Raw genomic sequence first — 22,256 nt, 5'->3', positions numbered from 1 at the left:
GCCCCCAGGCCCAACTACTGATTCCTAATATGCATCTTTCTTATTTTTTAAACTTTCATCATATATGTAGAAAACACCAGGCAAGAGGTTTTTTGTTTTTTGGTTTTTTTTGCTAGTCCTGGGCCTTGAAGTCAGGGCCTGAGCACTGTCCCTGGCTGTTTTTTGCTCAAGGCTAGCACTCTGCCACTTGAGCCACAGCGCCACTTCTGGCTTTTTCTGCTTATATGGTGCTGAAGAATGGAACCCAGGGCTTCAGGCATGCTAGGCAAGCACTCTATCACTGAGCCACATTAAGAATTAAAATTCTTAACTTTACAAGAATGGACTCAGTTTTGTTTTCTTTGCTCATATTCTTGTTCTGTGATTGTCCACTTTCCTTGCTGTGTAGTTTTAATTACGTACATTTTCTAATGCTGGGAACCATAGTGTTGAGCCCTGCTAGGGACTCTTATAAAGCAGCAGGTGCACACATCCACCTAGGTCCTGGAACAGCTGTTGAAGTTTCTTGGAGGCCCAGTTCTGAGAATGGAATTGCTGGCTCACAGGGCGTGTCAGTTTTGCAAAATAACACCCAACTGTTTTTGCTCATAGCAATTTACTCCCACCAACTAGCTATCAGTTCCTGTTGCTCCATTTGCTCAACACTTGGTATTGTCCAACTTTGTGATTTTTGTTAATTGGGTGGGTGTTGATGGAATTTGCTGTTCTGATTACTAATGGAGTGTTTGCCTATGCTCACTAATAGGATATCATCTCCTGAGGCTGCCTTTCAGATCCTTCCTTTATCCTATTTATCCTATTGTATTACCTGCCTTTTTCTTGACTGGAATTACGTATGTACTCTGGTATGGTTGTTTGCTTCTTCTTCTTCTTCTTCTTCTTTTTTTGTGCCAATACAGGGTCTTGAGCACTGTCCCTTAGCTTTTCCACTCAAGGCCAGTGCTCTACCACTTAAGCCACAGCTCCATTTCCAGTCTCATGGACTTTCCTGCCCAGGCTGGCTTTTAGCCTTCTGAGTAGCTAGGATTACAGGTATGCGTTGCTAGTGCCCAGTTCCTCATGTTTCTAAATGAAGCTTCTAAAATTGTTTGTCAACGTCCTTACAGCTTTCCTGTCCCGAGATAAATGAAGTACTCATACAGACCCAATTTATGCATTTATCAGCTGTCACTCTTGCCTCACCAGACATTAAATGTTATGTGAAAAACTGCTTTCACTGTGAGCACTGCTTAATGATGCTCTGTTGAAGGAATGAATGCCAAGCAGAATGAATGATATACTGCTAACACTTTACCTGGTCTCCACAACCTCATTTTCCAAGTAAGGAAATGGGCTCAGAAAGGCTGAGGTGACATGCCCAAGCACACAGGCTCCCAGGTGAGTCTGACTTCCACAACTTGCCAGCAGCAAGTCCATGGGCAACCTAGCCTGAATCCTAACAAGAACACAGTGGTTGGGTGCCAGTGGCTCAGGCGTGTGATCCTAGCTACTCAGGAGGCTGAGATCTGAAGATCACAGCTCAAAGCCAGCCCAGAAAAGAAAGTCCCTGAGGGGGGCTGGGAATATGGCCTAGTGGCAAGAGTACTTGCCTCAAATACATGAAGCCCTAGGTTCGATTCCTCAGCACCACATATATAGAAAACGGCCAGAAGTGGCGCTGTGGCTCAAGTGGCAGAGTGCTCGCCTTGAGCAAAAAGAAGCCAGGGACAGTGCTCAGGCCCTGACTTCAAGGCCCAGGAATGGCAAAAAAAGAAAAGAAAAAGAAAATGAAAGTCCATGAGGCTCTCATCTCCAATAAAACGCATCCCCTACCCACCCCCCACCCTGCTGGCAAAAAAAAAAAAAAAAAAAAAAAAGCCAGAAGTGGAGCTGTGGCTCAAGTGGACCTTGAGCTGTGGATCAAATGCTAGCCTTGAGCAAAATAAATTTCAGGGACAGCCCCTAGGCAGAGCTCAAGCCCTCAGACCAGCGTGTGTACACACACACACCACAAATGTGCAAAGAAAAAAAAATGTAGATTTTAGCTTCAGGACTGACTGTGCTAAGTGCTCAAGAAAGAGGCAGGCTGAGAATATGGCCTAGCGGTAGAGTGCCTGCCTTGCATGCATGAAGCCCTGGGTTGATTCCTCAGCACCACATATATAGAAAAAGACAGAAGTGTAGCTGCGACTCAAGTGGTTGAGTGCTAACCTTGAACAAAAAGAAGCCAGGGACAGTGCTCAGACTGAGTTCTAGCCCCAGGACTGGGGAAAAGAAAAAGAAAAAGAAAAATCAAGAGGCTGACACTTGGTGACCTGGGAGAGAAGCCGGCCTGCATAGCAGCATCTGGGGGCACTTAGTTCAAGGCCAGCTCGAACCACACTTTAGATGTCTCATCAAAACAAAACAAAAACTCCAGGCTAAAATGTACCACATTGGGGTGTAACTCCTTCAAGCCCTCCCAGCTGGAAGGCCCGTGTTTGTTCCCTTCCTGACAGCTGAGCAGACAGCAAGCGCTCTTCCCACACTTCACAGAGGCCAGGAGAGCAGATGGTAATGACTGGCAGATGACCTTTTACCCACATATGGTCCACCCTCTTCCTGCTACCTGTGACTCCCACTGACTTTTCCACCAGGTGCTGCCTAGCCCATCAATTGACTGACATCTGGATCCCCAGCCCACCTGGCTCCCAGGAAAACAATCCACACTCTCCCACATTATTCAGGGATTGGGACACTCCAAAGCATCTGCCAAAGCCCATGTGGCTTGGGTGGCTCCCTCTGTGAGTAGAAGGAATAGCCCCTGAGAAGGAAGCACAGCCACCAGTTTCGGCTTGCACTGATAAGGAGCGCAGCAGTCCCGGGGGAAGAGACAACTCATGGGCCACTTGCTTTCCAATGCACAATGCCCAGTCATGAAGGCCACTGACTTTATTGATCTAGAAAACTTTACAAGGACAGTAACTACTGCCAAAAAAAGTGGCCAAATGGCATCCAACAGACCAGAGGGGAGGGAGGGGAGGAAAGAGGCCAGGAATCCACTCTCAAAGGTGTGGAAGTGGAGAGGACGGGCGATGCATGCAAGAGTGAGAATTCCAAAAAACTTGAAATGGTGAGAACCCCCAAAACACCCTGGAGTACATTGGAGGCGAGTGTGACAACAGCCATCTTTTCTTTTGTAGGGAAGAGCCTCCACTCAGCTGCAAACACTGGAGACTCGACTCAGGGGCTGGGGGCGGAGGGGTCTCCAGACAGCATCACAAGAAGGCATCACACCACTCTCGAAGGCACCCGAAGCAGTCCCGGGACTGCTTGGCGTTGGCGCCACATGTGTCCTTCAGCCACTCCCGGAAGAGGTCTTCATCTTTCTTTAGCACCAGAAACTGGCCAAGGACCACATAGGCCTGCAAAACAGGCAAAGCAAAGGGCATGTTGGGAAATGCTCTGTGGGGTTGTAATGGGTGCTTAACAGCAGCTTCTGCTGAGAAGTGCTAACTCCTCACTTGGGCCCACAAATAAACTAAAAGCAGGATAAAAGCTGGGCACCCCAGCTTTCATTTTGTAAGTATCCTTTCTCCTGAAATGACTTTTCAGCATGTTGGAATCCAGGAAGGGCCACACTACTTGCCAGGAGTCAGTAACTATAACAAGACCCCATCTGATCAGAGAGCTGCCAAAAGAAGTGGGGAGGGGGCAGGGAAAGAGAAACAGGCAGTGTTGGAAGGGATGGGTATGAGAAAGGAGTTGAGCGAACAAGAAGAAGCGAACAGATTAGTAAGATCTAAGTAGGTAGGTGTGAAAGTGGGAGAGTGACAGAGGGAGTGAGAATTGCATACCGGAATGGAAAGGTCACAGTAAAATCTCCCTAAATGTAACTAACATATGCTATTTTAAAAAACTGGATGGGAGCCAGATAACATTTTGCTATGTGTACACATAAAGTTACTCATTTTTTTTTCAGGTCCGTTGTGAGGTTTGACCTCAGGGCCTGGGAGCTCTACCTGAGCTTTTTTGCTTAAGACTAATGCTCTACTAATTTGAGTTGCAGCGCCACTTCTGGTTTCCTGGTGATTAACTGGAGGTGAGAGTCTCAGGGACTTTCCTGCCAGGGCTGCCTTGAGTGGCAATCAGCCACAGGTGTCTGGCTACCGCATGCGCATATATATATATATATATATATATATATATATATATACACACACACACACATATATACACACATATGCATGTATATATACACACATATACATGTATATACACACATATGCACGCATATATACACACAAATACATATATATTTTGCCAGTCCTGGAGCTGTCCCTGGCTTCTTTTTGTTCAAGGCTAGCACTCTACCACTTAAGCCACAGTACCACTTCTGGTCTTTTCTGTTTATGTGGTGCCAAGGAATTGAACCCAGGGCTTCATGCATGCAAAACGAGCACTCTACCATTATGCCACAGTCCCAGCCCCTGTATCTTTTTTTTTTTTTTAATTTAAATTGTACAAAGGGGTGGCCAGGAGCTGGTGGCTCATGCCTGTAATCCTACCTACTCAGGAGGATGATATCTGAGGATTGTGGTTCAAGGCAGCCCCAGAAGGAAAGTCCCTGAGACCAAAAAAAGAAGAAAGCGGAGGAAGGGGAGGGGAAGAAGAAGAGGGATTGGCAGCTAGGAACATGGCTTAGGTAGTGTGCTTGCCTAGCATGCACAAAGCCCTGGGTTCCAATCCTCAGCACCAAATAAACAGAAAAGGCTGGGAGTGGTGCTGTGGGCTCAAGTGGTGGAGTGCTAGCCTTGCACATAAAGAAGTCAGGGAGAGTGCTCGGGTCCTGAGTTCAAACCCCAGGACTGGCAAAAAAAAAAAAAAAAAGGAGGGAAGGAAGGAGATGGGTGGGTGGGCAAGACCACTTTTGTGGCATTCAAAACACACAAGGGGTGTAGTCATAATATTCAATGTGTAGCCTAGAAAATTAAGAAAACTGAGGGGAGGGTTTGAGAGGAATGTGGGAAAATGATGAAAGGGGTACCATTGATCAAGATGCAATGTACTCATCAACTGATTTGTTAACTGATTAAGAAAAATATCACAAGCCCAAGAGACAGAGCAGGGTTTTTTTGTTTTGCCAGTCCTGGGGTTTGAACTCAAGTATACCTAATCACCAGCGCAGGGGCAATCACATTACCCAACACTGCGCCACAGATCCACCTTTTCCTCACTCATCTGCCCCGCAATACTGAATTCCCCCACACACGGCCTTCCCACAGGGACCCCAGACCTTGTCAAAGCCCCTTTCCTCCAGCTTCTTGCCTAGGACTTCACCAATCCCGGCCAGGCTCCCCACTGGCTTTTCCCCCATGGGCTCGGCCACGAAATCTCGATGTTTTTGGGAGGTGGTCATCTCGATGGATCTTAATCTGGGAATCCCAAGAAAACGCAAGTTAGGGCTGAAAACCCGGGGGTCCAAAGGGCACTCCCATTACTTTCAGGCCTCCACTCGGCTCCCTTCATTTCATAGGTGAGGAAAGTGAGGGCTAGGACGCCACCGTGGCGGAGGAGGAAAGCTCTTTGCCCCGCTGTCGCCCCGGCGGGAACGCTACACGGACGGGGCAGGTGGCGCCCGCCCGGGAGCTGCGGCTGCCTCGGTGACCCGGCGGCAGCGAGGGCCTCCTCACCCCGCCGGCAGCCGCCACGGGGATGCGAAAGGGGGCAGGGAGGGTCTGCATGGGGTCTCAGCTCCCCGCCGCCCCACGGGCGGGGAGCGACGCGCAGCGGAAGCCGCGCCTCGCGATGCTCCGCCGCCGCGGCGAGTTCCGCCGGGCTGGCCCCGCCCCCCGGGGCCGCGGCTCCCACGCGCCACGCGCGGCCCCTCCCGCCGCGCCGCGGAGGCCGCTCCCACGGCGCGCCCGCAGCCCGGCCTCGGCCGGGGGGCCCCGTCCCTCCCGTCCTCCCGCGCCCCCGGCGGGCTCCGGCCCAGGCCTGCTCCGCAGCTCGCGCTCACCCCGCAGCTCCGGCGCCACTAACGGCTCCTCCCGCTCCTCGGCCGCTCACGCCGAGGTCTCAGGGCACTAGAACGTTCCTCGACTTCCGCTTCCGGGTCGCCTGAAGACCCGCCCTAGGAAAAGAGTATAAATGGGGCGCTTCTGGCTGCCGGCTGGTAGTAGCGCGCGGGCGTCCTGAGCTCGGTCTGCTCTCCGGGCCTCGCGGAGCGGGAAGGGGCGCCGCGTCCCGAGCGTTCGCCTGCCGGCGGCCCGCATTTCCTGAGGGGCCGGTGAAGGCCTCCGCTGCCCGGCTCCCGGAACGCTAGGCCCGGGCTTTGTCCGCCCGCACCCCGGGAAGGATTAGAGGGACGGACAAAGGGAAGGAAGGGGGGCCCGGCGGGTTCCGGAGAGCGCCGGAAGTCCAGTTCCTTCAGGGGCCCGGCTCGGCTTCGCCTCTGCCTTCGCGGGAGCTGGGGACACCGGAGCTTGCGCCCCGCCGAGGCCGCCGTCCCGATCGTCGGCCAGCCCCCTCTGCGCGTCTTCCCTGGCGCCGCCTGGAAGCGAGGCGCGGACGAGTCGCTCCCCGCGGCAGCTGACCGCACAGCGCCCGTGGGACCCGACGGCCAGAGTACGTAGCCGTCTTCATTCCCGGGCGGGAGAGGGGGGCGGCAGGGCGGAGATGGGGCGGCCAAGGGGTCTCGGTGGTGCTAGGCTCTCCACTGCTGCAAGCCTGCTTACATCGACCTTTAACTGGGTCATGGCTCCCGCCGTCGCAGTGACTTAGTCTCTGCCCGTGGTGTGCTGAGGGATTGCGTCCGTGTGTAGCAGTGCTAGCCCTGGGGTGTGTACAGGCTTGTTGAACGAGGTCCAGCTGCTAGAATGACTGCTGTAGATAACCTTTTTGCAGTGTGTACATATAATTACCGCGGGGTTTAAAGGCTGGGTGTCTATGGCTCACGCCTGTCGTCCTAGCGGCTCGGGAGGCTGGGATCAGGAGGAGGATCGTGGCACAAAACCAGCCTGGGCAGGAAAATCTTTTATCTCCAGTTAGCCACCACAAGGGCTAGCAGTGGAGTTGTGGCTCAGGTGGTAGAGTGCTAGCATTGAGCACAAAAGCTCAGAGAAGGCAAACTGGGCCCTGAGGTAAAGCCCTGGAACCTACACCACAAATGGGGGAGGGACTGAAACATGTCCAATGCCATCTCTCCCATCCAATCTATCCCAATCCCACTCACACCCTCGAGTTTCCTAGTTCCCTTCTCATACATAATATACATTGGCCATGTCTTGTTTTTAACCAGGACACTCCTCAGCATAAGACTGCTTATCTTCAAAGCAGCCCTGGCTTCTGAGTCTGCCATCCAAAGACATCCTGAGAAGTTGACGGTCTCTACTTCACTCACCACTCTGGACAGGACTCGGCATGTCTCAGGTCACCAAGAGGAAGCATGTGGTGCAGGAGGTGCTGGGGGAACACATGGTGCCCTCTGACCAGCAGCAGATTGTGAAGGTAAGTGGCACCGGGCCAGCGTGCGTTTCCTCCTCTCCTCTCCCTTGGATCCCCCGAGTAGAGGCTGATGTTGGTTTTCCCGGAATAGGTACTCAGGACCCCAGGAAACAATCTACATGAGGTGGAGACTGCACAGGGGCAGCGCTTTCTGGTGAGCATGCCCTCCAAATACCGCAAGAACATCTGGATCAAGAGAGGTGAGACAGGCATCCGTCTGAGAGACAGACCATCTCCTGTGGCCTCTGCTTTCCCCACTGCAAGTGGTGACTGGCTTTGCCTTTTGTCATCCATAGGAGACTTTCTCATTGTTGACCCCATTGAAGAGGGAGAGAAGGTGAAGGCTGAGATCTCCTTTGTGCTCTGCAAGGACCATGTGCGCTCTCTGCAGAAGGAAGGACTCTGGTAGGTTCGTCCCCACCTTGATCATTGATTGGCCCTCTGGCTTGTGGAGAGATTGACTTCCTGGTGAGGGAACTATGGGAAGAAAGGGGCAACTGGAAATAGCTCTTTTTTGGCTAGTCCTGGGCCTTGAACTCAGGGCCTGAGCACTGTCCCTGGCTTCTCTTTGCTCAAGGCTAGCACTCTGCCATTGAGCCACAGCACCACTTCTGGCCATTTTCTATATATGTGGTGCTGGGAAATCAAACCCAGGGCTTCATGTATACGAGGCAAGTACTCTTACCACTAGGCCATATTCCCAGTCCTGGAAATAGCTCTTTTTTTGAGAGACTTCTCTAACCTGACTCTTTTCTTGGCACAGGCCTGAAGCCTTCTCTGAAGTGGCTGAGAAACAAAACAACAGGAACAGGTGAGCAAGCAAGTCCAAGGTATAAGGGCCTACACCTTGGTGCCTGGAGGGGCAAGTTGAGCCTGCCTTTCTCCCGATGCAGGGTACACTTCCAAATCTGTGCTAGAATAGTGTTTTTGTGTCGTGTTTTTGAGATTGGTCTCTAACTTTAATTGGGCTGGCCTTAAACTTGAAATCCTCTGCCCAAGTAGCTGGGACTACAGGTAACTACCACCATGCCCAGATATAGGGGGAAATCTTGAGCCTGTTTGGCCAAGATTTCCAGCTGTTTGCTTGACTCCATCCTTCCTTTTAGTTTTTAAGGGACTGCTGCATTTTTGAAGACTTGTGTTTGACCAAATGGTCCTTTTATGTTCTTGGGGGAAAGGGGGTGGGATGGACTCCTTGGTTGCAGATCTGGTTTCCTCAGGTGTTGTGCTAACTCTGTTGTCTCCACTTTGCAGACAGCCTCAGCCAGAGCTCCCAGCTGAGCCACAGACCTCAGGGGAAGAATCTGGCTCTGAAGATGATTCTGACCTCTTCGTTAACACCAACCGCAGACAATATCATGAAAGTGAGGAGGAGAGTGAAGAGGAAGAGGCAGCCTGAGACCCGGGGACCCACTCCTCCACTTGCTCAGGGACTAGTCCCTGGTTCCTCTGGGCTTGGACATTCCTAGGGTACCCTGCAGATCTTCTCCCCTGGATGGGGACAAGGCAGGGTCCCCCTTTGAACTGACTTTCTGACCTAGGACAATTAAACCCCTGGTGGGTAGTGACTTGTACTGGTGTCTGAGTAAATATCTGTGTGGAGATGGGGGTGGGAATGACCAATCGACCTCCTGTGGAGGCCTTAGGAGCCAGTGGGCAGAATGGGGAGGACATACGGGCGGACTGGAATCTTTCCCAGGTATAGTTACCTACTTTTAAGCAGATAACCTGTACATTTACCACTTGGCTTCCTTGCCTGCTCAACTATTCCCATACAAAACTTCATCTGAGCTAGATGTTCTCACCAAAGCCTGATTGCGCAGCATCAGCTTCACGGTCCATGCAGTCACTTGCCTCTGTATTGTACTCAGTGAAATCCTAGCCCTGTAGTCATTCAGCTCAAGTCCAAGACACCCTCATTACGTGAGAAATCAGCCATCTTAGCCCACCAGTTACAATGGAAATTGATCTCTTTAAATCTCAGGTGAACCCCTGGCCATTGCCTAGCAAATCTAAGGTATCTGCTTCAACTCCCTTTTCTATCCCTCCACTGTTAATGGGCTCCTATATCTTGTCTTGGGGGAGGGGGAGGTGTGTGCCCTTAGTTTTATTCTGCTTAAGACTGGTGCTCCACCACTTGAGCCACATCTCACTCTTCCCCTGTGCCAGTCCTGGGCTAGAACTTAGGGCCTTGCCATTACCCCTCAGTTATTTTTTTCTCCCTTTAACACTCGAGCCATATCTCCACTTCTGAGATTTTGTGGTAGCTAATTGGCGATAGCCTCAGGGACTTTCCTGCCCAGGCTGGCTTCAAACAATGATTCTCAGATCTCAGACTCCTGAGTCTGAGGATTATGGGCTTGAGCATGTTAGTGACATAAGCCAAGCTTGGACAAATGGTGCATGTTTTCTCTCATGCAGAAGCTAGATCTAAATACTCTGGGACATGATAAATTATATAGGAGACGAGCATTCTCCCACTCGGCCATATTCCCAGCCCGATAAATTATATAGGACTCTAGGCATTCACACACATTGAAACCAAAGGAAGCTACTCTTAGGGAAGGAACACGAAGACGCAATGTGCTTGTCCCTCAGATCATATAAAGTAATACTTATCAAAAGGAACTCCAGGAAATAAAAGCGAGAGTTTTTACCTTTTTCTTTGTGTCTTGTTCATTTATCTTTGTGGGGATAAGGAGGGGTACAGAAATGGACAATGGGTGAACAAATGCAGCAGTGGTATTCACTAGACACTATGTTGAAAATCAACTACCCAACTTGAATAAAAATAATAAAAGAGTCACAATGCCCTTACTAGCAAGTACAGAAAGGAAGAGGAATTGCTTTGGGATGAGGTGGGTTTTTCTTTCTTGCCAGTCCCAGGGCTTGAACTCAGGGCCTGGGCACTATCCCTGAGCTTCTCTTGCTCAAGGCTAGCGCTCTACCACCAGAGCTACAGCACCACTTCCAACCTTTTCTGTTTATGTGGTGCTGAGAAATCGACCCCAGGGCTTTATGCATGGTAGGCATGCACTATCACTAGGCCACATTCCCAGCCCAAAGAAGAAAATTTGAAATTAATTTTGACTTAACTGGCTTTTCCAAGGCAGAATTTAAAAAGCCCATTTCAGATTGTTCAGAACACTGTGGATGAGGTGGGGCTTTTTTGGCCAGTCCTGGGGCTTGGACTCAGGGCCTGAGCACTGTCCCTGGCTTCTTTTTGCTCAAGGCTAGCACTCTGCCACGTGAGCCACAGCGCCACTTCTGGCCATTTTCTGTATATGCGGTGCTGGGGAATTGAACCCAGGGCCTCATGTATACGAGGAAAGCACTCTTGCCACTAGGCCATATCCCCAGCCCGTGGATGAGGTTTTATTCTTTGGCCAATCCTAGGTCTTGAACTCTGGGCCTGAGCACTGTCCCTGGCTTGTTTGTGATCAAGGCTAGCACTCTACCACTTGAGTCACAGTACCACTTCCAGCTCTTTCTGTTTATGTGATGCTGAGGAATGGAACCCAGGGCTTCATGCATGCTAGGCGAGCACTCTACCACTAAGTCACATTCTTAGCCCTGTGGATGTTTTAAGGTTGTGTGTCTTACACACTTCACAGATGAGAACAAGAGGTCCATCAGACACCAGTGGCTCACACCTGTAATCCTAATCAGGAAGCTGAAATCTGAGGATCACAGTTGGAAGCCAGCCTAGGCAGGAAGCTCCATGAAACTCTCAAATCCAATCAATGCCAAAAGACTGGAAGTAGAGCTGGCACTCAAGTGGCAGAGTGCTTGACTTGAGCAAAGAAAGCTCAGGGACAGTGGCGGGTAGCCATGTTCAAGCCCCAGGACTTGGGGGGGTGGGGGGGAAGCAGAGCAGGGGCCTCACTAACTTGCATGCAGTTAAGTACATAACCAAAAGCCAAGCACAGAAGAGCCCCAGACCACCCTGGCCCTCAGGCCAATGCTCAACAGGCCCAGGGTGAGAGAAATAAGGCACAGCTTGGCCCGACAGCCTGCCTGCCCTGGGCTCCAGGACGCCTGGGGGCTTCCAGTCTCTACTGCCCCAGGGCTGGGACCCTGCAGCCTAAGTCTAAAGGTCATTTCCTAAAAAGGGTGAGTCTTCACAGATGGCTGTGGTCATCCCTGAGCTTTCTGCTCAAGGTGAGCATTCTGCCACTTGAGTCACAGTAGTTTATGAGAGGTAAGAGTCTTAAGGAGTTTTCTTCCCAGGCTGTCTTTGATCTACAATCCTCAGATCCCAGGCTCCTGATTAACTACGATAGACATAAGCCACAGACACACAGCAGGCAATGGAACTGTGTCTACTGCTTACATTTTTCCCCCACTCAAAAATTCTTCGAAATTCATTTTCTCCGATTTATTTTTGGTTTCATGTTAAAACTGTGACCTGTCCAGCATGTGTCTGGAGGTGTGTGGGGACAGGACACCATCTCCCCTGCTGCTGCCATGGCGCAGGGCTTGTGTGCCCTCCCCGCTCACCGGGAAGCCTGGCACACGGTGCGGGCCCAGACTCAGCCCTCCGGAGCCCCGTGCCTGAGCAAAGGCCCAACCCAGGCCAGTCCTCGCCTTCACGCAGGCAAGGCCGCAGAGGAGGGCAGGAGGGGCGAGGATGCCCTCGCCGGGCCCATCCCTGCCTGCAGGCCTCATCACCCTGGCCACCGGGCAGCTATCATCGAGACGGCAGGGAGTGGCGGTGCCGTCCCACTGTTCCATCCAGCCGGGGTCAGGAGCGGGGCCTGCTGAGCAGGGCGACTGCGGCTTGGCCGGCGGGAAGGAGAGCAAGCGGCTTCTCAGTGGCCGCCCACGTTCCCCTTCCCCTCAACCGCCACCACTCAGGACATCTGAAGACCGGGGCCCCGCACGGGGAGGAAAACACCGAGTCCTATGGAGAAGAGGGGGCTTCAATGCGGAACGGAGGCTGAGGTCCAGCAACCCGCTGCAGGTCACAGAGCTGACTGGAATCTGGGGGCACCGCCTGCCCCCCTGCTGGGACTGGCCCTGGAATCTGTACTGTGACCAGGGAAGAAAAAATAAGGAGGGAGCTTTATTTAATACTACATTGAGGGGGGATGGGTTGGGAGGCCGCTTCACTTGGTGATGGTGTTCCTGCAGAGAGAGAAGAGGTGTTGAGGAGGCTGGGGAGGTGAGGCTCAGCCCCCCTCCCCACCGCCGCCCTCCCGCCCCCCTCAGCCCCCCCCCCCCGCCCCGGCACTCACGCGTTCATGCTCTTGCCACTGCCACTGAGGACGATGTACGGCGTCTTCTGGGCCTTCTGCTTCTCCTGCAGCAGGGCCACGGTGCCCAGGGGCGTGTCGCTGGAGCTCATCTTCTTCAGGAGCTGGGGGGGGGGGGAAGAGGGGAGGTCAGGGCAAGCCCGCACCCCTGACCCCCGAAGCAGCGCTCATCCCTCAGAGTACCCACCGCCTCCTCGTCGAGTTTCTTCATCCGCCGCTCTGTCTTCATCTTGCCTGAGCCCTTCCCGTGGAAGCGATGGGACAGCTGCCGGAACGCCTGCACACAGGGGGAGCTGAGCGCCACAGGAGCCTTGCGCCAGGGGGGCCGCCTACACCCCCAAAGAACGACGCCACAACAGGGCATGGGGACCCAACCACCCGGGGGCAAGAAAAGCACCCAGGGGCCCACGGGAGTGACTGGCTTGGAGACCAACATGCTGACAGACTGCTGGGGATCCGGAGCAGGCATGCCTCATGCGGGCTGTGGGGGCCAGGAGTGCGGGGGGGGGGGGGGACCAGGAGAGCAGGGGACCGGGAATGCGGGGGGGGGGGGGGAACCAGGAGTGCGGGGGGGGGGGGGGACTGAGAGCGCGCGTGAGGGGACCAGGAGCGCGGGGGACCGGGAGTGTGGGAGACCGAGCTCCTACAGCAGAAGGGCCACAGGGGCCTGGCCCACCCGCAAAGGTAGTGGCCCTGAAGGCAGAGCTGCCGCTACAGCAGGTGGGCGCAGATGGGCCCCCTGGCCACGCAGAACCCACTGCAGACAAAGTTCTGCCAGCAGCGCCCCCCTTCTCCCCATCAGTGGGGGGACAGAGCTGCGCCGCCTCCCCGGCCCCGCTCACCTCCTTGGGAGTGAGTTTCCTGCCTGTCTCATCGACGTACTCGATCTTGACATCGGGCTTGTAGCCGTCTTTCTCCTTGAAGTCCTGCGTGAAGCCTCGGTACTCCTCCCGCCGGCTGTACTTGTCGTCGATGGCCCTGGAGACGGCTCGGTGTGAGCGCAGCACCGGCAGCCCCAGGCGGGCACCGGCCCCTCCGCCGGCCCGCACCCTGCCACCAACTCACATCTTATCCTCGATGCAGTACACGGCGGAGGGCAGCGACTTGTTGGGGGCCTTTACCCGAGCCACCTTCTGCACCGTCGTCTCCAGCAACCCTGGGGGCAGAGGGGCGGTGAGCCTCCAGGAGGCCTCCGTCAGGTGGGCGTTAGTGACCCAGTAGGGCCCACAGTGCCCACTCTGGGTCTTGTCAAGGAGCTAAGAACAGCAGAGCTGGCATTGTGACCCCAGGGTCCCCCCCTTCGGCTTCCCAGAGGACCAGAGTCCAGAAAGCACAGCAGAGGAGCGGATCTCCGTGTGACTTGCAGGACTGGGAGGAAGGCGAGGGGAGCTAGGGAGCATGGCAAGAGGTGGCTGAGGAGCCTGAACACACCCACCCCCCACCCCGCCTCACCTGCAGACGCCCACCCAGCCTGCCACTACCTTTTTGTTTGTTTTTGCCAGTGCTGGGGCTTGGACTCAGGGCCTGAGCACTGTCCCTGGCTTCTTTTTGCTCAAGGCTAGCACTCTGCCACTTGAGCCACAGCACCACTTCTGGCCATTTTCTATATATGTGGTGCTGGGGAATCGAACCCAGGGCTTCATGCATACGAGGCAAGCACTCTTGCCACTAGGCCCTATTCCCAGCCCCTTGCCACTACCTTTGTTCTGACACAGGAGCAGAGCGGCCGCCAGCCCTCGGTTCACGATGGGCTCCTCGTCCAGGATGGTGGTGGAGGAGGCAGAGAACTGGGGATGACACGGGTGGGGTGTGAGCACCCCAGGAGCCCCCTAGCACCTTCCCCAGCAGACATGCCTCATCAGAGCGCCACGGACAGGACCCTGAGGCCCAGCCCACACCCATCCTCACATCCTGCTGCTGCTTCTCCTCATCCAGGTTGACGGTGCTCCAGCCAATGTTCTCTTCCCCGTCCGACTCGGAGCCACCGTTGGCGGAGCGCTCCTCATCCCGCTCGAAGTCCTGCAGCCAGAAATCAAGGTCAGCCTGGACACCCAGCCCTGATGAGCAGAGAAACCCACCAGGGCCGCGGGGAGCTGGGACCCACCATGAGCTCCTCCTGCTCCTCCCGGTTGCCCGCCAGCCCGTAGGTGGGAATCTCCCCCAGGGTGCGGCAGAACTCCGAGGTGGCGTTGAACACGATGGCCCCCTTGCGCTCCGGGTCCTCCTCCTCCTCCCAGCCGCGCTGGCGGCACTCCAGCTTCTTCACAATCTCCACCACCTGGGGGAGGGAGCAGCTGTGGGCAGATCCGGAGTTTCTGGGGTGATGGCACTGAGACCCGGGCCCCACACCCTCCCTCCTGGCAGTGAGCAGGCCACTCCCACCGCTCCCCCTGGCATTCCAACCCACTCCACCCCAGCCGCCTCACCAGGCCCACGGAGGCCCCCACCGCCCTTTCCCGCGCAGCCCTTCCCGCCCTCTCCACAGCCCCTCATGCGCACACTCAGCCGCCCCAGCTCCTTCGGGGATGGGCTTTTCCATGGCTCCTCCATGGCCAAGAGCAGCACGATGGCCACTCTTCACCCCAAACCTGGCTCCTCACCTCCCGCTGCACCAGCGCTCCCACGCGCCCAGCGTCCCTCCTCTCTCACAAGCCCTCCCTCCCTCAGCCCTGCGCCCTCACGTGTTTCTAGGCCCCCACTCCTGCCTGCCCGGTCTATCCAGGTGTCCACGAGGGTCGGCTGGCCGTGGCCTCGGGGCCCACACGAGCTGTCCTTGGCGAGCTCAGCAGCCTCTCCCTCACCACCAAGCGCTCAGGCCTGCGCCAGCGCCGGAACAAGCGCGCTGCAGTCCCGCTGAGGACGCATGCGCGCCACCCCGTGCCTCGCAGTGCCTGCTCCACCAGACCCCCAAGTGCCGCCAGCTCCTCGGCTCAACCGTTCCCCCCAAGAGGCTGTCCCTGAACGCCGCAGCACCCCGTCCCATCACACAAACTAGCAGCGGTGCGTTCGCTCCCAGGTCACCGCGCTGCCCTGCTCCTGGGTGGCCCCCAGCCCTGAACGCGGGACCTCGCTCCCAGAGGAACTCGGCACCCCCAGTCCCCGGCAGGGCGCGGCGCTCAGCAGTACCCCACGGCCAGCATCCCCCGAGCGTGGGCGCTGTGTGCTCAGCCTCACCTTCTCCCCACTGTCTCGCAGCTGCTGGAGCTGCTGCAGCTGCCTCAGCCGGCGCCCCTTCTCCAGCTGCTTCTGCAGCTCCTGCTCCGCCTCGTCCTCCTCGAGCACCTCGGGGGAGCCCGACGGCAAGGCACCCCCGTCCTCTGGGGAAAGCGGAGGACAGGGGCTCACATCGCGGCCCCGGCCCCGGCCCCACCCCCGGCTCCCCGCCGGCCCCTCACCGTCGTCACTGATGTCCATGTTCTCCACGCGGGCGTCGTCGGACGCGGGGGGCTGGGCCGCGGGCTCCTTCTCTTCGTCCTCTGGAGCCTCCTCCTCTGGCTCGGGCACTCGGCGCCGGCCGCGACCCCTCAGTCTGGGAAAAGCAGGCCAGTCCCGTGAGTGTGGGTCCCGGAGCCACGCAGCCCGCAGGCCCCCGCGCGGCGTGCGAGCCCACCTGGAGCCGAAGTCCCCATCCTGAGTCTGGTCCCCGAGGGGCAGCAGGTCGTCGGCCCGCACCACCACTTCCTTCTCCTTCTTGCGGATCTTCTTCACCCTTCGCTTGGTCTTCTTGAAGGCTACCTGAGGAGGGGACGCAAGCCACCACGGCCCTCAGTAACCACTTCTGCCGTTGCTGCCACCACACCACGGAGGAGCCCGAGAAAAGTACCCCCCCCCCCCACCCCGGCTCAGTGCGGGAGCCAGGACTGGCCAACCATGGCCACCGGACTCCTCCCCACTCAGCCTTGGTTTGGTGCCTCCCCAAGCCACATTGCCCTGCCCCGAGGGCTCTGGCTGCCCACATGAGCATGCGGGTGGCAGCTGCTCTGGCCACCCCAGGCCCAGTGAAGCGGCTCACACAGGCACGGGTGGCTATGTGGCCCCGCACCTCCCCAGGCTGCCATTCACAGCCCCCCCGCCCCCCCGCGCGCACGCTGATCAACACTGCCGCTCAAAACACGCGGCGTACCATCTCCTCCGGCGTGAGGTACTCGGAGGCAAGCCGGGGCCCTACGGAGCTCAGGGACTGAGCCTGAAGCCGCAGCTTGGCCCGAATCTCTTCCAGCTCGCGCTCCCGAAGGCCGTCAGCTGTGCCACCTTGGTCCAGGCGGAAGGAGGATGGCCGCTCACCCTCCAGCTCCTCGTCGTACTTAGCCAGGATCGAGCGGGGTTTTTGCTGCAAGGAAAGAGGGGCGGATTGGGATCCGGGCTGGGTGCTAAGAAGCCAGGGAAGAAGGGCGTCCTCAGTGCCCCCACCCTCGCCCCGGCCCGGGCCCCGCCGGCCTGCCTGTGCCAGGTCATCCACGCTCTCGTCCTCCGCGTAAGGCAGGTAGTCAGGCTTCTTCTTCCGCAGCTCCACGTTCTTCTCAGCGCGCTCCTTATCCACCAGGTTCACGTTCACCAGCACGTCCTCCCCCTCCTGCAGGACGCCTAGGAGAGGGCGGACGTAGAACCACTCCAGTGCCAGGACGCCATGCCCGGTGCCCAGGGCAGCCAGCACAACTCACCTTTGTCCTTGAGGGTGAGGACCAGCGTCTCCCCTTCCCGGAAGGAATCGATGGCATGCTCCACCGTGAGGCCCTGCAGGTCTCGGGCGCTGTACAGGTCCTACACAGGAGGTCAGCGGCGTCAGGAACTGACAACCTGCCCAAGACCGCCACCCGCACTGCCGCCGCAGCCTCACCTGCCGCCTCTGCTCAAACTCCTCCTCCACCAGCGTGCTGACGCCAAACTCTTGGTCCATCTCCTCCAGCAGCTTGGCCTAACGGACAGGGAAAAGGGGCTTAGGACCTCAGGCCATCGAGCACCACAGGAAACACCTGCAACTCTCCCAAGCACAAGCACGAAGGGACTGGCCTCGCCACCAAGGTGCACAGAGCCCAAAGCTGCCCCCACCCCAGCCCAGGCCTCCTCTGAACCCACCCCCTCCCCTCCCAAAGGGAAAGGTCAGCCCCTGCCAGCCAAGTCCTCACCCTCTTCTCTGCCAAGTCCTTCTCCTTCTGCAGCTGCCGGCTCCTCTCAATCCAGGCGGCGGTGTCATCCAACCAGGGGTCATCCTCCCCCAGCGTCTTTATCTTCCTGAAGAGAAGGAAGAGGATGGTGAGGAGCGCAGCCCGGCTTCCGTTACTGAGGCCGGGAGTGGCAGGGACGGCAGTCCTCCCTGTTCCACCCTGGCTGGGACACTCACCCGAGCTTTTGGTTCAGCAGGCGCTTTTCCTTGGCCGCTGCCAGCTTCTCCCGGAGCTCTTCACGTTGTCGTAAGGCCATGGGGTTGATGACATCAGCTGCCACGGGCTCCTCCTTGGTGCCCGCCTCTGGAAGGGGGGCCCAGACGTGAGGCTATGCCTGCCCATGGCTGGGGGGAGAGGAGGGAGCCACTCACCCTGCCCCGTCCAGCTCAAAGGCCAGAAGGGGCCAGGAGAGAGGAAGAACCGTTCATCTCGCCACTCCCACTTCACCCCGGACACAGACCCTCTAGTGCTCCAAAGCTCCTCAAACCATGTTGCTTTAAAAACCAAACAACACAGCTGCACTAAACGTGCACACCCTCCTGTGCGTCTACAGCAAGGCTGCCACGGATGCCCAAGCAAGCGGGCCTAGATTCCCACTGTGGCGGCAAGGAGGGGCCTGGAGAAATTCACAGCACCACCAAGTGGTGTGCTGTAAGCCCACGCTCTTCAATGGCCTCTTCCCCACCCAGATGCCCGCCCTCGGCTCCATCCTTAGCTCTACCTACACTCACCTTTCTTGACGGCATTGACCTCCAAGGGTTTCAGCCCCAACTTTGCCCGGAGTTTACTGAGGACAAGAAATACAAGTGTTAGGGAGAGAAAAGAAATAGGGCATTGAATGTTATTTCTAGACAAGCAAGAAGTGAAAAAAGAACGGGGGTGCATGGTGCTAAGGCACCGAGAAGGACGCCGCCTCTGCATTAGGAATGTGGGCACTAGGCTTGGCCTAGCCCATCAATAAATGCAAAACTCCCTCTTGGGTCTTAGTTTCCTTTGAAACTCCAATGGTTGGCTGACTCCTACTGCCCTCCAACTGCAACTGGCACGCCTTCAGACGAGATACCCTCCTCAGGAGCTATCCCCGAGTTGCCTGTCTCAGCAAACAGGAGATATATAAGGCAGCCAGTACTTACTTGGTTTCCTCGATGCTGAGTGATGAGGCATCTCCTGAGCTAGTTTTGGAGCTGGCAGCTGGAACAAAAAGAAACATGGCTCAGGGGCTGAACACAGGGCCAAGAAGCCTGTATATCTGACTGCTATAGATGCAGGGTCAAAGATCAGGGCCCCTCGCCAGCACCTGGGCCTGTGGTAATACTAGCAAACACCTTTCTTCCTCCTGAGCTAAAAAGCAGCAACTCTGAGTCAGTTGTTTTTTTGTTTTTTGTTTGTTTTTGTTTTTTTTTTGCCAGGCCTGGGCACTGTCCCTGAGCTTCCTTTTGCTGAAGATGAGTGCTCTACCACTTAAGCCGCAGTACTGCTTCTGGCTTTTTTTTTTTGCCAGTCCTGGGCCGTGAACTCAGGGCCTGAGCACTGTCCCTGGCTTCTTCTTGCTCAAGGCTAGCACTCTGCCACTTGAGCCACAGCGCCACTTCTGGCCATTTTCTGTATATGTGGTGCTGGGGAATCGAACCCAGGGCCTCATGTATACGAGGCAAGCACTCTTGCCACTAGGCCATATTCCCAGCCCCCTGCTTCTGGCTTTTTTGAGTAGTTTATTGACGATAAGGGCCTCATGGAGTTTCCTGCCCGGGCTGGCTTTGAACCATGATCCTCAAATCTCAGCCTCCCAAATAGCTAGGATTATAGGCACGGGCCACCAGCGCCCAGCTTCTGAGTCTCCTTCTATCCCAGCACCAATGTTTCCTTCAGAAGTGGTACTGGGATTGGGCCTCAGGAACCTTGTGCTTACTAGACAAGCTCTTCACCACCCTGAGCCACAACTCCAGCCCCAGAGCATCTCTTCTCTGTATTTCCATTTTTGACCCAAGAAATCCAACTTTTGCATCCCTCTCTGTACCCTCTTGTGTCCATTCTGGGTCTTCAACCTAAATGGTCCTTTCTGGTCTTGCCCTGAGTGGTAAAATCCCATCCAAATGCAAAGACCACACACAGTTTTCTTCATAAAACTCTAGTCAGCTATTGCTCTGTCCTCAACTCCAGGGCAGGTGCACAGCACTTCTGGGTGGTTCTCCCTACACAGAGTGGGGACCGTCAGCAGTGTGATCATGTCCTCTATGCAGTTTGTGGCATTAAGACACTTCCTGATAGCTGGGAATGTGGCTCAGTGGTAGAGTACTTGCCTAGCAGGCATGAAACCCTGGGTTTGAATCCTCAGCACCACATAAACAGAAAAAACCAGAAGTAGTGCTGTGGCTCAAGTGGTAGAGTGTAAGCCTTGAGCAAGAGAAGCTCAGGGACAGTGCCCAGGCTCTCAGTTCAAGCCCCAGAATTGGGGAAAAAAAAGAAAAAAGACACTTCCTAGGACACGTTCTATGCAGGATGCGGTAGACACATGCAAATAGGCATTTGAGTACACCTCCACACACCTTACAAACAGCGGATAACTTCACCAAATAACAGAAAAGCAGACAGCAGAGTTGGAACTCCTTTAACCAGCAGCCACCATAATGCATACTCTCCTATGTACCCACTCTCCACCAGGGCCAGGGACCCCATCCTATACAGGCTCTCTCCCAAGTCATTAGCCTCATACTTCCAAATCCCAGAGGTTCTCTTCAGTTCTGGTTTCACTTCTCCTACAGTGAGATGCTGTCAGTCACTCCTTCTCCCAGCATTTTCTCTTCCCACAAGACTCCCAACTCAAGACTTTTCCTGTCTTTCGGTTAGTGTTTTTGTAGTACATTCCTCTACTCATGATTAAGTTACTGACATTTCTCAAGTTTTATCCCTCACTCATGAAGCTTGGGTAACAACCTAACCGCTCACTCACTCACTCTATCCAACCTAAACTATGGCTTTCTCTGCACATCGACCTCAATACTTTCCAAAATGACCTTAATTTTGCCTCAAATCTGCTTTTTTCCCCCCAAAGTCCTTAATTCCAACACATAACATCATTCACCTAAGCTGCTCAACCCAGAATTTGAGCCATTCCCTATTCCTCCTTCTCCCAAACACTACATTTCTTCTTTTTTTTTTTTTTTTTTTTTGCCAGTCCTGGGCCTTGGACTCAGGGCCTGAGCACTGTGCCTGGCTTCTTTTTGCTCAAGGCTAGCACTCTGCCACTTGAGCCACAGCGCCACTTCTGGCCGTTTTCTATATATGTGGTGCTGGGGAATCGAACTGAGGGCTTCACGTATAGGAGGCAAGCGCTCTTGCCACTTGGCCATATCCCCAGCCCGAAACACTACATTTTTAATTCCACCTCAAGAGCACCTTTTCAATCTGTCCACTGCTCTCCATCCCATTCCACTCCCCTGGTGCAGCCACCATCGCTCTCCTCAGATCTGTGGTTAACTGTTCTCCTAATTCCAAAGAAAGGCCTATTTCAAGGGTTTCCACCAAAAATCAATCCGGTTCACTAGCTCCCCAAGCGGAATCCACAGCTACCCACCACCATCAGAACAAAACCCTGACAAGACAGCACGGAACTGGACAGCCTGGCTGGCGGGCCTGCCACTCCCGGGGCCGGGCAATCCGGGGCCGCATTCCGCACCCCCCAAACCCGGGACCCCCGCCCCGTCGCCTGCCCAGGCCCCGCCCTCACCGGCCTCGTAGCCATCGTCCCGCTTCTCCCGCTTCACACGCCGCTCGGAGGGCTCGGCCTGGCTTCGCTCCCGCCCGTGCGCGCCGCCGCGGGCCTCGGCCTCGGTCCCGCGCCTCCCGCTCCCGCGCTCGCCCCCGCGCTCCCGGCTCCGCTTTCGTCGCTCGCCGCCGCCGCCGCCGCCGCCGCCTCCGCCGCTCCGGTGCTTGTGTTTTTTGTGCTCCCGATGGCGCGGTGGCTGCTCGCTGGTGCTCCCCGTGCCGGTCGCCGCCGTCGTCCCCGCCGCTTCCTTCTCTCCGCGGTGCTTCTTAGACGAGCCCATGGCGGCAAGTCTGCGGGAGCGGGTGGCCGACGAGCCCCGACGACGCAAAATGGAAACACTTCCGGGTCGTACGGCGGCCGCCGTTCTGTTGCCGGAAACCAAGAGCGGCGACTTCCGTCGTTCACCTGGAAGCCTGCCCCCAAAGGCTCATGGGTAAGGCTGGGCCGGAAGGCGGTCTCTGCGCATGCGCCTTAAGCCCGGGGAGGCTGAAGTCTCGGCTGCGAACTCGCCTTTGTGAACGCGCTTCTGGCGGCGGGGTGGGGGTGGAGGCCGAGAGGGCCCTTCTTTGCCCTCCCTTGCCCTCTTTGCCCTCCCTTGCCTCCCTC

General features: G+C 55.9%; 3 protein-coding genes across 4 annotated transcripts; 1 reads left to right on the top strand and 2 right to left on the bottom strand.

Annotated features, from left to right (window-relative positions):
* Nucleotides 1-2,895: 2,895 nt before the first annotated feature.
* On the bottom strand, nucleotides 2,896-6,111 carry Banf1 (BAF nuclear assembly factor 1). The gene is made up of 3 exons (XM_048359861.1): nucleotides 5,978-6,111; nucleotides 5,255-5,393; nucleotides 2,896-3,383 (listed from the first exon to the last, which is right to left on the bottom strand). The coding sequence occupies exons 2-3, from the start codon at nucleotides 5,375-5,377 to the stop codon at nucleotides 3,237-3,239; spliced, it is 270 nt and encodes an 89-aa protein (XP_048215818.1). The 5' UTR covers nucleotides 5,378-5,393; nucleotides 5,978-6,111; the 3' UTR covers nucleotides 2,896-3,236.
* A 122-nt stretch (nucleotides 6,112-6,233) lies between these two features.
* Eif1ad (eukaryotic translation initiation factor 1A domain containing) lies at nucleotides 6,234-9,038 on the top strand. Its single transcript, XM_048359859.1, has 6 exons — nucleotides 6,234-6,585; nucleotides 7,259-7,467; nucleotides 7,556-7,664; nucleotides 7,761-7,869; nucleotides 8,228-8,275; nucleotides 8,719-9,038. Exons 2-6 carry the CDS (start codon nucleotides 7,381-7,383, stop codon nucleotides 8,861-8,863), a joined length of 498 nt encoding a protein of 165 aa, XP_048215816.1. The 5' UTR covers nucleotides 6,234-6,585; nucleotides 7,259-7,380; the 3' UTR covers nucleotides 8,864-9,038.
* Nucleotides 9,039-12,511: 3,473 nt separating this feature from the next.
* On the bottom strand, nucleotides 12,512-21,994 carry Sart1 (spliceosome associated factor 1, recruiter of U4/U6.U5 tri-snRNP). 2 transcript variants are annotated; one of them, XM_048359857.1, is made up of 20 exons: nucleotides 21,612-21,994; nucleotides 19,018-19,075; nucleotides 18,616-18,671; nucleotides 18,061-18,187; nucleotides 17,846-17,951; nucleotides 17,557-17,634; nucleotides 17,381-17,480; nucleotides 17,161-17,303; nucleotides 16,843-17,049; nucleotides 16,330-16,454; nucleotides 16,115-16,248; nucleotides 15,894-16,036; nucleotides 14,824-14,997; nucleotides 14,628-14,738; nucleotides 14,419-14,506; nucleotides 13,785-13,875; nucleotides 13,562-13,697; nucleotides 12,907-12,996; nucleotides 12,702-12,823; nucleotides 12,512-12,591 (listed from the first exon to the last, which is right to left on the bottom strand). In XM_048359857.1, the coding sequence occupies exons 1-20, from the start codon at nucleotides 21,928-21,930 to the stop codon at nucleotides 12,573-12,575; spliced, it is 2,427 nt and encodes an 808-aa protein (XP_048215814.1). In that variant the 5' UTR covers nucleotides 21,931-21,994; the 3' UTR covers nucleotides 12,512-12,572. The 2 variants fall into 2 exon arrangements, with proteins under 2 accessions (XP_048215814.1, XP_048215815.1); XM_048359858.1 differs by lacking the exons at nucleotides 19,018-19,075; nucleotides 21,612-21,994 and having other exon boundaries at nucleotides 18,061-18,228; nucleotides 18,616-18,660.
* Between the last annotated feature and the right edge of the window lie 262 nt (nucleotides 21,995-22,256).

This window comes from Perognathus longimembris, chromosome 13 (assembly GCF_023159225.1).
Source record: "Perognathus longimembris pacificus isolate PPM17 chromosome 13, ASM2315922v1, whole genome shotgun sequence".
Taxonomy (NCBI): Eukaryota; Metazoa; Chordata; class Mammalia; order Rodentia; family Heteromyidae; genus Perognathus; species Perognathus longimembris.
The sequence above is the reverse complement of the archived record's forward strand: the minus strand, read 5'-3'. Positions and strand labels throughout refer to the sequence as shown.